The sequence below is a fragment of the Podarcis gaigeae genome, assembly GCF_964106915.1.
Source record: "Podarcis gaigeae genome assembly, chromosome: 10".
Lineage (NCBI taxonomy): Eukaryota > Metazoa > Chordata > Lepidosauria > Squamata > Lacertidae > Podarcis > Podarcis gaigeae.
In genome coordinates, this window is record NC_139686.1 from 45,618,221 (window position 1) to 45,634,319 (window position 16,099).

Here is a 16,099-nt window from a genome sequence, read left to right on the forward strand (position 1 = left end):
CTTCTTCGCGCAGCTCTCTGTGCTTGCCAGAGGGCTCTATAAATTCATAGTGGAAAATATGGAGGCTACTTGGCTAATAAGAAGACCCATGCAAAGCAATCTAAAAATCTATAAGCAAAAAAAAAAATAAAAAATTACCCATATAACCTACAAATATCAAGTAACAGACAGAAACAATGGAGCTCACTTCCCCAGTGCTAATGAACTCAGTGTCAAGGGGGATGTTTATTTTATTATTACATGGTAGTAATTTATCTGCCTTGGTTTTTTTTTTAAGTGGTTGCATTGTGCATATGACTTGAATTTTAACTGTAACCCACTCTGGAATTGCATTTGCAATGAAGTGCATGTAATAAAGTTTTTGAATAATATATATCTGTCTACTGATAATCTCAGCCACCAGGGAAGGCTGTCAAACTACAGTGGTACCTCGGGTTACAAACACCTCAGGTTACAAACACTTCGGGTTACAGACTCTGCTAACCCGGAAGTAGTACCTCGGGTTAAGAACTTTACTTTCAGGATGAGAACATAAATTGTGCAGCGGTGGCACAGCAGCAGCGGGAGGCCCCATTAGCTAAAGTGGTACCTCAGGTTAAGAACGGTTTCAGGTTAAGAACGGACCTCCAGAACTATTTAAGTTCGTAATGAGAGGTACCACTGTACTGGGGAAAAGGTTCATGTGTAGACATGCCCCTTATGTCTTGCCAAAAATCATTTCACCACCAGGCTGTTGTTAGCCATTAAAAAAAAAGGCCCAATGCAATGACAAACAATATGTTTGGTTCAAAATCTTAGGGCCAAAAATCTTTCCGGAGTCACATAGTGAAGTCGCCTATTGAATGCCCCTGAACTAATTCCACATGCCGCAAACCATTCTGCGGGCAATAGTGTTATCAGACAAATTTGAATATAACACCCGCCCTGCAAAAACCTCTCTCTCCTCCACAACAAGCTAATGGGAAAGAAAGTAGCATTGTCTGATCTTTGTGGTTTCTGAGATTAAAGTTTACAGAGCAAGACTGAATTTGTTGCTCCTTTGAGAAATCACTTTTCACAACAAATCCTTTGCTGGGACAGTGGAATACTTGTTTGCCAGCTTCTAGGGAGGAAACCTGCAAATGTAGTCTTTCTCCCCTCCCAAAACATTACAAAGAAACTGTAGCCAGAGAGAGATGGAGAGGGAGGGAAATAGTAAAGACTGGTGGAAACTGTAGTTCAGTTATGATATTAAAGGCGAGACATTCCTTAATAACCTTTACACACACACACACACACACACACACACACACACACACCCTCTCTGCCACTGAAATGCTATTTTTAAAATTCCAATCCGGAATCTACCTCCATGCAAAAGTAAACTTTTGAATCAAGACTCCTTATGCATCCTCTTCCCCTGTGGCATAAAATCAACTGGGGAGTGGGGGAAGATGTAGACCTCCCAGTAGGCAGCACATTTATCGTATAGTATCTTATAGAATCTTCTTACACACAAAAATGATGCAACGCAAGCTGATGAACAGCCCACTGGTTTTTCGAGGTAGGGTGAGTGCCCTAGGATCTACGAATACAGCCAGATGAACTTAAAATAAATATATTGATTTAAAAACAAAACAGGGAAACGAGGAAATGTTGAACTCTTCTCAGCAACAGCAATTCTGATTCCTCCGCTTAAGGTTACTGTGTTTTATTTATGGTGAAAAGATCCCATTAATGCTTCAGCCCCATCAAACAGCAGACCAAGTCCATGAATGGCACCTATCAGAGCCCAGGGTAAATCCAATGATTAGAGGAAATTTGCCAAAGGGCCTTTGTAGCTGAGAAAAATGCCTACTCCAGAGAGGAATTTAGAAAATTCCTGGGAGCACAGGCCTTCCTTTGTTGGCAGCCCGGCAGTATTCTGGAGCAAATAAAAGCGCGCACACAAAAAATAAGAACTTAGATGCAATGAACATTTGAAGAAAATGTTGTTCAAAGCATTCGTTAAAACATTCCTTATTACATAAAACTGTGCCGACTTTGTTTAGAACCAACTTAAAAGGGCCTCTCTCAAATTACCATCGTTTCGTTTGAATGTTTCTTTTGCAGTAACAACTTATTCCCCTTTTTCCTGTTATTTGTCTAAATTAACCAAATAAATAATGTACTAGTCCAGCCATTTAATCGCAGATCACAGGCTGACCACCGTGTGTTATTTTTCTGTATGCCCTGAGAAAATTCTTGGCTAGCTAAACCGGGGGAACTAACAGCATTAAAATATGGGGCTACAACTTTCTAAGCCAGCCAGGTGTGGCGTGATATTTTACTAGGGGTGGTTTTTCCCAGGAAAAGAAAATTATGTGGGATCCAGTTATACACCTAGTGAGGCACGAACAATTGCTGTTAACCTCACAATGGAAGCTGAATTCCCACCATAGATATTACTAGCGGGGGGCGGGGCGGGTATTTTCCACAATTTTTCAACAGTTTATGCTTTTCACTTTTTACTAAAAACAAACAGCTATATAGTATGCTTCTTAAAATTAAACATAGAAATATATTGAATCATTATATCCAATAAATAATTGGAAAGATGTTTTAAACAACGTATTAATAATACTGATTTTTGAAAATGCAAAGAGTAGTCAAATATTTGACTTAAGGTTGTTAGGTGCAGTTGCGGAGGACTCTGGGGTTGCGGCGCTCATCTTGCTTTATTGGCCGAGGGACCAGCATACAGCTTCCGGGTCATGTGGCCAGCATGACTAAGCCGCTTCTGACGAACCAGAGCAGAGCACGGAAACGCCGTTCACCTTCCTGCTGGAGTGGTACTTATTTATATACTTGCACTTGACGTGCTTTCGAACTGCTAGGCTGGCAGGAGCTGGGACCGAGCAAGGGGAGCTCACCCCGCCGCGGGGATTTGAAGCGCCGACCTTCTGATCGGCAAGTCCAAGAGGCTCAGTGGTTTAGACCACAGTGCTACCCGCGTCCCTAAGGTTGTATTTAACTACATGCAACTTGTAACTGGTTTTCATATCCGTGTTTTGTTGTTCTGTTTGATGAAAAGGTACCACCATCCTGAAGTGCACTAGGATTCCTGATAAACGTATTAAATTAAAAACTTCCATTAATGGAGTTTTCTATCACACTATGCATACAACGAGGGCTTGGCTGGCCCATGATGACAGCCAAGTTCAACAGCTTGTGATTATTATTCACCTCATCAGAAAAACGTTTTATCCTAGAGAAGCGAACCATGCTCCATTTGCACATTTGGTCTCAATTCATTACAAGTTGAAGTCGTGCTACCAAAAAGCACCACAATTTATTTCATGTTAACAATAATAAAAAAGTAAAACCTACATGAATGCAATACATAATTGTTCATGATTGTAATGCTGAATGCTGCAGGCAATACATTTTGGCTCAATATTTCTCCAATACCATTTTCACTATTATCACATTAAAAACCAAACATCCTAATTGAATTTCAAACTGAACAAGTCCCAGTAACAACCTTTGCAGAATTTGTTTTTTGCTGTGTTTCTTGCTCTCGCTATTGTTCTGTTGGTGTGTTGTATTTTAAACTGCTTTTGCCATATATTTTTTTTTGAAATTATTGTAAGCTGCCTTGGATTGGCTTTTGTTTAGAAAGGCAGGATATAAATTTTAGAATACATAGATCATGTTCACTTGACTCTTCTATCTCATGTTCATTAAATACTTTTAATATACGGCTCTATAAAGCTGCCCAACAAATATAGTCCCCTGCATCTTCCAAGCTCCTAAGTGTTACTGCTGTCAAAAGCCCATGGCGTGGGGGAAACAGACAGGGTAGGAACTAGGGCAGGGAGAGAAGCAAAAAGGTAGCTCTCCAGTCTGCATGTTTCATGTCTCAACTTTGGGAGAGAGCAATGTCTCCAACTGAAGGTCACTCTGCAAACTGGCTCTGTGGATTGACCTACCTCCAACAGCTGTCACTCTTGAATTCCTGTTCCTCTATGCACCAGTATCCTAACCAAAAACATTTTTTGCAATGAGGTCCTGCTCAATTAAGAACCTTCCACATACGGGCAAAATACAGTAAGAACATATAATCAGCATTTCACATATAAACATAAGCGGAAAAGTGTCGACAGTGCATGCACAGAATAAGAAAGAAAGCACAACCCACAGATCAGTTAATTAAATTTGCGCTGAGATTGATTCTGCACCTCGTGGGCTGTGATTGTTGTTGCTATCAATTAAATAACGTGAATGAGCTGGGCATATATTCGAAACAAGAAGCCAGAAGCAGACAGGAGTCAGATGACAAACGACAATAGGCATTTGTATGGGTGCTTTCCTCCCTTCCTATAACACTTCATTGTAATAAGAGGCCTGATTTTCATGTTATGGTTCAATGCCACTCTAAAACGTAACATGAGGAGGGTTTAGAAAAACCACTTGATTCCAAACAACAACAACAACAACACTCAGACCCTGGTGCCTCTGGGTAGTTAAGGGGAAAGAAGTGCTGGAAAGACACTGCCAGTCACTAGATAATACTGAGCTAGCTGAACTGTGGACCAGCTTGCTATAAAACAGCTTATGATGTTCCTGAAGTTTCCCATTAGTGTACTACAGGCTGCAGGTGAGAACGCAATGTTCCCACCACGCAAACTAGTCATCTCCTTTTCACATGCTCATTTCATATACACAAAGGTGTTTTGGTGGGAGGAAGGAGCATTTAAACGTACAACACCCACCTTCAACCTGAAATGGTACACAGCCCCCCCCCAAAAAAAACTGTTACTGATTGCTTCTGCTGATTACATAAATTGGCCCTAAGCTTGCTACATGAGACTTAAAATTTTGACGTGGGGACATTTTCAAACAAGCAATCCTGTGTGTGTTCTGAAATAGTACAGCTGCCTGAGGTAACTGCTTTGAAATCTGCATGTTTCAATCAGTCTTTCGTTAAACTGCAACAACATGAATTTCTCGTGCTTGCTTCGCACATAGCATCAACTTCTCTAGGCCATGCTGATGATGAGCAGACAAAATATTTGCAGGCAATATTATGTTGTGAACCACCCTGAGATCTACATGTATAGGGTGATATACAAATGTAACAAATGAATAAATTAATTAATAAATGCAAATAAATATTCAGTCTACTAAAAGTCCAAATTTCGGTGTTGTAAACCACCCTGCAGATTTCAGTTTCCAGTGGAAGAATTTGGTCCTATGGTACTTATCTTGCTTATTCAAAACCATTTGCTACTATTTACTTGGTGTGAATAATTAGTTGCAGATTGCATGCATTAATTCAAATATCTTATCTGGTCCTGAAGTCCATGCAATCTGTACCCCAACACATTCAATAATTGTGACTTCCTTTCCCCCCTCGCCACTTCTTATAGTTTCACTGATCTTAAGGGCTTTTCTTTGCAATGTGTCCTTAACTGCAATATGTTTCCTCATAAAACCAGTTATAGACTTTTATTTTATGTTGGCTTTCTCTCTCTCTCTCTCCAGACTGTTCACTAGGATGAGGAAAGAGCAAAACAACAGCAGCGTAGGGGGAAGTCTGATTTGGCATGTGCGCTCACTTGAAACCCAATAAAACGCTATTTATTTGCAGTGCTTGGTGACTGACGCTCTCACATTTTTCAAAATAATGAAGTTGCAAAGGTGCTGCCTTTTATTGCTCTGCAAATGTTGTTCATTTTACTGTTTGCTTTAAATGCTGCTTTACTGCTCCTGGTGGGCTTGCATCTATAAAGCAGTGTGATGGCAGTGACGGAATACAGAGCCCCCATTAGCATGTAAGTGGCCTGCTTGCGAGCGACTCGCTCGCTCTCGTTTCTAGCTCGTTTTCCACTTGACAACAACAACAAAAAAGGCTCAGAAATATTACAAAGCAAGAGTTTGCAACAAATATACGGAAAATATACAAAGAGATGAAGCTCAGGAATAGAGCACATACTTTGCATGCAAAAGGTCCCCGGCATCTCCAGGTAGGGCTGGGAAACACCCCTGTCTGAAACCCGGCAAAGACGCTGCCCGTCAGTGACTGTAGACAATACTGAGCTAGATGGACCAGTGGTCTTGACTCGGTATAAGGCAGCTTCCTATGTAAGAGATAAGAAAGCGGGTATGATGGCAACACCGGGACTCACCACATCACTCACTTGGCACCTTAAAGCTACACTGAAGTGCTCTAGAAGTACTACTCTAAAAAGGAAGACAAACATGCTGGAAGAATATAGCTCTTATTCTGACCCTATGATTCCCCCCCCCCCCCCAGGTCTGGCATTTCGTCTACAAAACGTTAATGTAGAGATCAGAACAATTGCTGTGAATCAGCGTACCCATGCCAGACTCAACAAAAAACCCCTCACAAAACCGTATGTGTCCCTGCTGAAATCCATACTCATTTTGCCACTATCATTGTCAGGCCGTCATATATTTTATCATATAATAACTGGAGCTAGCACATGTTGCAAAGAAGTGCCCAAATGGTCTAGGCCAGTGTTTCCCAAATTTGGGTCTCCAGGTGTTTTTTTCAGACTACAATTCCCATCATCCCTGACCACTGGTCTTGCTAGCTAGGGATGCTGGGAGTTATTATAGTCCAAAAATAGCTGGAGAGCCAAGTTTTGGAAACACTGGTCTAAGCCAAGCTTCAAGACTTAAATTCAACCTTCACCTTCCCATTTCACTATATGCTGAACCAAGTGACACCGCCCTAACCCATGTTTTTCTGGGAGATGTAGGAAGGCATGATATTCCAGTTTATGACTCAGTTCCAGAGCAAGCTTCCCCAACTAGGTGCCCTCCAGATACTTTGGTGCACAACTCCCATTAACCCCAGCCAGCATGGCCAGTGGTAAGGGATGATGGGAGCTGTAGTCCAACAACATTTGCAGGGTTGTTCCAGAGCCACAAAGAAGAGGTTGGAAGTGACATTTTTTCACTGTAGGTATTTGCATAAGGAAGACATTTGATTATTCCTAAAATGAGTGCATAAGCTCTTGAGGAAAAAAGAAATTCATAGAGTCTTCATACAGATATTAAAAATATGTGAACTAGTCCTAAGTGTACAATACCAACGGGTGGAACACAATAAAACAAAGACTCATGGGAAGCAATACAGTGGATGAAGGAGACAAGAGAGAGGGAAGGTGAAGACTGCTCTTCCCTTCTCCCACATCATCTCCCTTCCACCTAGCTCCAAGTAACTGCAGGGGCTATTGCCACAAATTACCTCAGCCCCAGGAGATCCCAGGGATGAGCAACCCCATGCCACAGCCATTTTCATAAGCTAGATTCCAGGACCTATGCCATCAATGCCATCATCATTGTTTCAGTGACTATATGAAATCATGGGACATACTAAGTTTGCATCAACAACAAGTTCTTCTGATATGGCCCCTACAAAACAGGTATGGTGGTTACTACAAGGATGTCCGGTCATGGAAGATCCTGAACTGTAGAGGCCACTTGACACCTAAGGTTGAGAGTCCTTTGTATCTGCTAGCTCCATGGAAAATGGACCATGGGAAATGAGCACCACAGAGCAAAAGGAGGCGGGCAGAAGCACAGCAATTTCCTTCTCCCAGCCTAATGGGTGCAACTCAACCTCTTCCTTTCTAAGACACACTAGTGGCTTGGGCATGGGTGCTAATCCAGGGAAACAATTGCAGCTTGAGGATATCAACTGCTTTTGGTCCTCTCACTGTTATTTTACAAAGATTAAAAACCCCTTTAACTAAGTGCCCCCTACTACCACCTATGTACGCAGCTGTCTGCATGCTGGAGTATGTATCTAAAATAAAATATAGCTATTGCTAGGATGCGAATAAATCACCATTGCTGTGTATATTAACATTTCACTTGTTGTAGCAAAGCCATAATCAAAAGAATACTTAAGATACAATGGGTTAACCTTGGCTGACTGCTGCAATGTACTGCAATGGCTTTCTGGAGGCTATACCGGCACAGAACATCACAGCTCAACATGGTATGGGAAAGGTGAAATTGTAATACATCCAACACTTTGGGTGTCATCCATTCGTACTCTTAATGAAAGTAAACAGCAGCAGAAGGCATCGGTGCCACACACAGTTAAAGCCATGAGCCTACATAAATTACGCAAATCGGAAGTTACACAGAAATCAATGTGAAATAGCATGTACATGTGCATCGCTGTGCGAAAGTACAGCCTAAAGTGTTAAATTGTGTAAAGGAATGATATATTGAGAGAATAACATGTTAACTGGAACCCTCTGAAAGGAATGTAAATGGCCACAAATCAGTTTCTTTAATTGCCATCAGCTGCATAAATTGTATGACAGTCTAAAAGATAAGTATCAACTCTGAGAATAGGTCGTCGAAAAAATGCAAACCCGGCAAAATGCATGCACTCAAACATGCTTGGTTTATCACATTTTATTTGATAAGTGTAGCAGATGGCTCACATTTAAGGGTTGTTCATTTTTTAAAGTGAGACAACCAGAGTTGAAAAATAATATGCTTTGCGGCCTGCATTTAAAGGAATTATTATAACAAATCAACATGATTGTTAGCTTGATTATAGTGGCAAGAATCAGGCTTATAAAGGAAGACAGTAGAAAGCTGGGGGCCATTCTTCTACATTTGGTTCTGCTCAAAGATTTCTATGAGTTAATTACAGAGCCCTCTCCCGATGGGCTCCTCAAATACCGCCATGAACATTCCAGCATATGAATCCAGAAAGATCTAAAGTTCTATCAGAGAGAAGATACATGGCTAATGGATCTTTCGAGCCTATGTAATGACAGTATGCCAGAAGACAAACTCGGAGCAAATTTGTTGGAATTACTTGCTAAGCACCCAACACCAGCCATCTATTTTCTAATTCGCTAAGGGATTTGGAGATAGCAGCACTCATTGCAGTAGCTGGCTGAACTCCAAACAACACACAACATTGCCATTCACAACCAGCAATTTCAAGAATGGCTTTTAGAACCCTAGGTGCTAAAAGGGATTTTACAGCTGGCCTCGCTTGTAGTTCTGATGCAGACTGATCCCTCTGTATCTGCTATTTGCATTGGAGGATCGGGAGAAGAAAGCTACCATTTGAGCAAAACCCATCTCTGGATGAGAAGGAACTTGCATGAGAGCCCAGAACTCTGTAACGAGAGGGCATGCCTTGCACGAAGGTGGTCCTATATATAAAGGGTTTGTCGACAAGCAATCCAGCCTGGTACAAAGTAATTTCCAAAGTCCAATCAATGTACAGATGTGACAGAATTCACTGTCCTCCAGCAAAAAAAGGGAAGGCCAGAGAAATAATCATGTAGAGACCATGCAGGCAATCTCTTCCGGGTATGGGTTCTTTGTGATCCTAAGTACCGCTACAATACTTATTTTCTTCCTTTCTTTCTCTCAGCACACTAATGTGCTCTGGCACAGGGTTTGGGGATTTATGTTGTAAACTGAGGTGTAGTGGCTGGGATCAAAGGGGGTTGAAGACCTGTTACTATTTGTACAGCAGGATCCCAGGAGGATCCCTGCCTCCAATGCCCTGGATCTGCCCAATAAGCATGAAAACGAGCTTTTTAGCCACTGAGAATAAGTCTTTTCATCATTTGTGTTGCTTGGAGCCAATGAAAGTGAAAGCAGGTAAGTCAGCCACTGAGAGTTGACTCCTAGGGTCACTCTGGAGAAGCTGTGAGGGAAGAACATCAGGGAGGCATGGTTCTGTGTACATCAATCCTCAACATTTAGGAACAGTGAAAACACAAGGTGCTTCAGTTTCAAGAATGCCAACTCTATTATGTACAACGGAACTTAAAGGAAAACGCAACTTAAGTCACTCCAGCAGAAAATACTGGAACACTTCAAATAATTTATTCATGCACATACACAGAAAATAGTAGCTCTAGCTGAGAAGCAACACATGGAGATCTGCACTGATTATTGCAATGCATCCCTAATTATTAGTAAGGTAAAAGTAAAGGACCCCTGACAGTTAAGTCCAGTCGTGACCGACTCTGGGGTTGTGGCGCTCATCTCGCTTTATAGGCTGAGGGAGCTGGCGTTTGTCCGCAGACAGTTTTTCCAGGTCATGTGGCCAGCATGACTAAGCCGCTTCTGGCGCAACGGAACACTGAGACCAGAGCAGCAAGAAAAAATGCCATTTACCTTCCCGCCAGAAGCGGTACCTATTTATCTACTTGCACTTTTTGGCGTGCTTTTGAACTGCTAGGTTGGCAGGAACAGGGACCGAGAAACGGGAGTTCACCCCGTTGTGGGGATTCGAACCGCTGACCTTCTGATTGGCAAGTCCAAGAGGCTCAGTGGTTTAGACCACAGCACCACCCGCATCTTAATTATTAGTATTCTTGTATTATAAGATCATGGTATAATGTTAGAGGGGGTATGACCAGGGCTATCATAAAGAGATGGATTTCTGAATTTGCCACTACACTATTGATTGTTAATCATAAACAGCTCAATCTAAAGCTTTGCTGGGTTCATAGACGATGTTTTTCAGTGCAGCACCTGAGACTGTGGAGCTTCAATCGGATGGGAGTTCAGACATACTCCAGAACTTCTGGGTCAGACAGAAGTGAACGTGGAGCTGCCACAGCCTCATGCATACTGGGGAAGAGATTGCAGGGGTAGGCTTGAACACACAAAACGGGTCCTGCAATAATTCTCAAAGCTTCTCCTGTGCTAACAGCAATTAGAAAGTTCAGCTGTAATTTCACCCCTTGTTCAGGCAGGACCTTGTCTCACCTTAAACAGGAAATGGGGACTGAGTTAGCAGAGCCTGAATATAATGGAAGTCTGTAACTGCAGCGTAGGTAGCACAGTCATCAATATAAATCTGTCATAGACATATTCTTGGAGGAAGAGGAACTTCCATATGCTACAGACCCGACAATTTCTGATGCTGATGCAGATTGATGGCACTTGAGAAGGAATAAGCCTTTGAACCAACAGTGCTGCTGATAATGTTCAGGGCTAAGGAAGCTGGCCGTTATTAAGAGAACGTGACCCTTTTATAACAGTGCACCAAACCGATACCTCCTTAAAGGAAGTGAAACAGGAAGAGTGACCGTTTTGTACTACTGCTACAAAGGACAAAGGACTGTGAGGTTCAGGAAAGCGTTCATAGACTGAAATATATTCTGTGTATCTCCTTTCCACACTTTTGAATATGGTATTAAGCTAGCCAGGGTGGTGCCAGAAGAAACTGCTCTGCATTTGGAGTGCCCTGCCAGAGAAGGTATCCTAGCACCACCCTTCCTAGTTTATTGCTAACCTCAACAGCAAGGAAAGAAGATGTGCCAAATATATTTCAAGCTATCACTTTCCGCCCCCTGAACAGGCAGGGCCTTCTCAGTTGAGGCACCCTGACTTTGGAATGCCTTTGTCAGAATGAACTGTCCTTATCCACCCCACCCCACCCCAGCATCAGGAGAGTAACATTTCATTGGCCTTTTAGTTCTGTTTTTGCTCTTATGCTGTGTTTCTAACCAGCATGCTGGAATCCGTGTCTTGTATTTTTTAAAATTGCATTTTAATTTTTGAATGAGACTCTCTCTCACTGTGTGTACAGGCTACTGACACACGATGACTACACCTATCAGTGGAGCGTATCAAGTGATTGACATACCTGGCAGGCATAACTTTTGTCTGCTTTACCTAGAAAATGAGTCTAAAATTTGGCCAACATATATTTATTTTGGCTTCTTCATCACCGATGAATGAACCCCTGTCCATTTAATGCCTATACACATTTGCAACTGTTGAAGGGGGTGTGACAAATGGAAAACAATCATGCTATATACCAAACTGGTGAACAAGCACCAAGTGAAACGAACATTATTGAAGACCAGTGATTAGAAAACTGGCATTGGATTATTAACACACACACACACACACACACACACACACACACACACACACAATTTCCCCATCATCACTGCCACCAGAGACGTATGAAAATGTCTTATACAGGGCCAGTTAGCCCAGTATTGTAAACTCTTGATTGACAGGAGCTCTCTGGTACAGGATGTTTTCCACCTGTTACCTGAGATCCTTTTGGAGGTCAAACCAAGACCTTGCATACACAAAAAAGGGACTGCATACTGCTGTCATTTGACATTTAGATAGCGTGAAATCATGTTTTCGTGGCATATTTTTCAGTCAGCTACATATATCTGGCTTCAGATTATGATAGTTTAAAAAATTCTACCACAGTTCTTCAATCTAGTACCTTTCAAGCAAGCTAATATCCTCTTATATAAGTACATTTGAGGTATATGATCCAAAGTTGGGTATAAATTTTGCATACCTGAGCAAACAGCACACAAAAATAAGAATGCAGCAATGGAACCAATAGAACTTTTACAAAACACTTATGTAGTTGAAGTGGTAAAGGAAATGACAGAAACTACAAATTGAAAGAGAAATATAGCCAAATATTCTGGAAGATCCCTGCTGTTTTAGCTTGCAGCGCATTAAGAGCCTTGGATCTATGAATGAAAGCGGTTTGGAGCAAATTAATAAACTGCTCAGTGTCACTATTAATTAATTAACAGCCATTTCGCCCCCCCCCCCAGTAGGACTAACAGAAGGCTTCCTATGTTCTACCACTAACTGATTAACTGAGTGACTCAAGACGTAAAATCACAATTGGGCCTGCTCTCTTTCAGCTGGCAGGCCAAGTTCAATATTTTTCCTGTGAGGCATGCCTGTACTATAAAAAGAATGTGATATTTGAGTGTGTCCCTGCTCTCTCAGTGTTGGCACTAAATCCTTCCCTAGGCCTCTTGCCATATTTCAAGAGTACAGTATGAATCACAGTCATGTGGCTCCCCACGCTGCCAAATATTCGTTTCAGCAGCTACCAAAATGCAAGTTTCTCTCGGGTCTCTGCCAACCGTAACGTCCCTTGGCTAAGACCATGAAGCACACATGTGTCAGTGGGAGGGAAAAGGGGTTTCCCCCCCTCCCGCCGCACCTCTGCCGCCCTTAATCCTCAATGAGGAAATAAGTAGGCAGTTTGTTATAAAAATGTTAATCACGGGGCTGACTAAGTAGGTGGTGTATGAAAACAGAGGTTTTCGGAACAGGGCGAGAAAGCACGAGGTGGGGAAAAAAATGGGGCAAAGTTCAGAGGGAAAGAAAAGAAATGGAGGGCTCTGTAGCCATCCCTGAAGAGCTGAGGTAGGGAGGTGAACCTCTGGCCTGGCAGCTGAATTGCAGCCCTCGAGGGTCTCTCTTGTGTGGGACTCAGGAGAGCACATCTCTTAGCAGCCCAGCTCTGGGTGGAAAATGTACCGTGGAAATACCTCTTGCACGTCCGCATGGAAATTGCAGTGTGGTGTGTGTGCAGGGCGGGTTTGATTTACCGTACTGTTCTGTCTATAAGACGCCCCCATGTATAAGACGCCCCCTACTTTTTGGGACTCCAATTTAAGAAAATTGGGGGAGACGGCCCAGAGTTGTTGAGCTTTTTAGTGGGGATTGCTGAAAACCGCTCGCCCGCACGTGTCGCTAAATCAATGCCCCATCGCCGGCAGGAGCTGCCAATCACCCGCCCAACTGCCAGAGCGTCAGCCAGTCAACACCACCCATTGACGCAGCAACCAGTAACATGCACAACTGCCGCTGACAGACTAGGCAGCAAACAATCAAACCTTCACCCTATCTACTACCCATGTAGAAGACGACCCTCACTTTTTAGCTTGAATTTTAAAGAAAAAAAAACATAGCCTTATACACGGGAAAGTACAGTAAATGAAATCAGTTGAAATCATGATTGAAATCACTCAGGCATGCCCAAAGTCCATTTCGGGGGCTAATCCGGCCACTGGTCTGTTTAACCTGGCCCCTGTGGCAGTTTATTTCCTGGGGTAAAATACTAAAAAAAAACCTCAACAACTTCAATCCTAAAAAAAAATAAAGGTCAACAACTCCAACTATGAAAATATGAAAAAGGTTAACAACTTTGGTCGGCCCTCACAGCCCTCACATATGACCCTCTTTGAAAAAAGTTTGGACACCACTTGATTTATTCTTGCTGGTATAATCTTAGTATTTGCAACCAAACGAAGGTTTCATTTTTGGAATAATAAATTTTCAGAGTAGTTTTTTTCAGTTATATCAAAAATTCCTGATTTATTTATACTATGAGAAACACACAGATGGATAATTATGAAATTATTGTGAGGTTTAATAAGTTAACTGTTTATATTTGGGCAACTTTTCTGCTGTACTTCATTGAAAGGAGAAAAATAATCATTTCCTTAATAAAAATTTAAACAATTTATTTAACTAAAACAATAACATTATGGCATATGTATCCATATTTGTTAACTGATGTGGTTAAACAATTATTATTATTATTATTTTAAAAAGACTGAGTTTTCGCACACATGAAAAACTTAAAACAAATCCTTATTTTTGATGAATAGCCTTTGGACTATAATGCAACTTAAATAGAAAACTATTTTTAGAAAGATTTTTCCTCCCCTCCAAAAGCATTTTATTTTAAAAATCTAATTTAAATTTTTCAAAAAATCTGATTTAAATAAAAAATCTGATTTAAATTTTAAAAATCTGATTTTTTAAACATATATATATATTAAAATTGTTGTTGTTTTAATCCACCGTGTGTGTGTGTGTGTGTGTGGTCACATCCACTGCTGGTGTGCAGCGTTCAGTAGGTTGCCTCTGAGGTATGCAACCCTGAAAAATGTTCCTCACACTTGAGTCAAGATGGCCTTCTGCCTTCTTGCTGCGACAGCCGTTTCATTTACAGATTATCTGCAAATGGCTATCTAGGTTTACCACCCACCCAATTCTTGTGACTGCTATTTGTTTTAAACTGTTTTTAATATTGTGTTTTTGAATTGCTATCACCCGCCCAGGGACCTTATGGTGAAGGACGGGTAAGAAACAACAACAACAATAAATGCCACAGGTAAAATCCCGTTACTAGTGATTTCTACATGACCTCATTTGTGGATACGGGATTCCTGCCAATATATTCCAGCCAACCCTTAAATAATCTGAAGAGAAATCTGATGGAAAGCAGAGGCCTACAGCAATAAGAAATGGGATGTATAGGGTGTTAGGGAAGGGGTGGTACTTCTGCTGGGGGACATATCATGTTCCTTCTGGGGTAGTTTGTCCATCTTCGGTCCCCACCATGCACTCAGCTCTCACCTGTGGCTCCTAGAAGCTTTCAGCATAATAATAATAATAATACTTCGCCCATCTGGCTGGCTTTGACAGGCTGGCAAAACCAGATGAGGGTAGACAATGGGTCTCAAACCCTCAGTGAGTTAGGGACTTCCCCTGCCTTTAAAGAGGCTCTGGCAGACTGAATGGACGAGACCAATAGTGGTCCAGCGGTCAAGAAGACAGTTTCTGCACGTGCTGTAGAGGGAAGTGAGGGGCTGATGGGGCTCATCAACAAGCGAGAAGGAAAACTCTGACCCTTAAACCTCTGCTGCCTCGCAGGGTATCTTCGGGAGAAGTAAAGGCTGAAGAGTAAGCCCTACAGAAATCTGGAGTAGAGTCCCTAAGGTGGTTCCGGCAGCCAAGTTGGTGCCAGATATATTCTCTGCTTTCCTTTGGGCCACATCAGAGAGGCCAAGTGGAGGGTCTTGTCGTCTGGGCAGCCCAGAACTTCCATACACATTGCCCAGGCTTGTGTCCCAGGGGACATCACTTCGCTGCTGCTAACACATCATTTTGACTTCACTCCCAGAGGTGCACTCCATTGTCTCTCAAGACAGACAGATGGCAACAGCAACAGCAATAAAAGAGGTGGAATCTCTGTGCTGCTCTCTGGAATACAGTTCCAAGCTTTGAGGAGGAAGGGTGGAGATGGTTTACAGAAGAGGGAAATATTCAGGTGTTTAAGGAGTGTGTGCACAAGGTAAGGCATGATGCAAGGAAGGATGTAATTGGACAGAGAGACTATAACTTTTGCCCTACAAAGCATGATCTGTAAATAGAGCTCACATTTCTCAGTGTTGCTGTTTTTTAAAAAACAAAAACACCACAATTAACGTTCCTCAGTAATAATAAAGGGATCTCAATCCACGGCAAAAGAAATATG

The 16,099-nt window shown here is 42.0% G+C and overlaps 1 protein-coding gene across 2 annotated transcripts in view; it reads right to left on the reverse strand.

Annotated features, from left to right (window-relative positions):
- The window catches only part of HMGA2 (high mobility group AT-hook 2), a 133,930-nt gene that overhangs the window by 61,500 nt on the left and 56,331 nt on the right, over positions 1-16,099 (reverse strand). The window contains exon 4 of one of the 2 annotated variants that reach the window (XM_083699522.1): positions 5,957-6,101. The exons of the other annotated variant lie outside the window; for it this stretch is intronic. Coding sequence (XP_083555648.1) covers positions 5,957-6,101 — 145 coding nt within the window. The remainder of the gene's footprint in view (positions 1-5,956; positions 6,102-16,099) is intronic. 2 annotated transcript variants of the gene reach the window in all.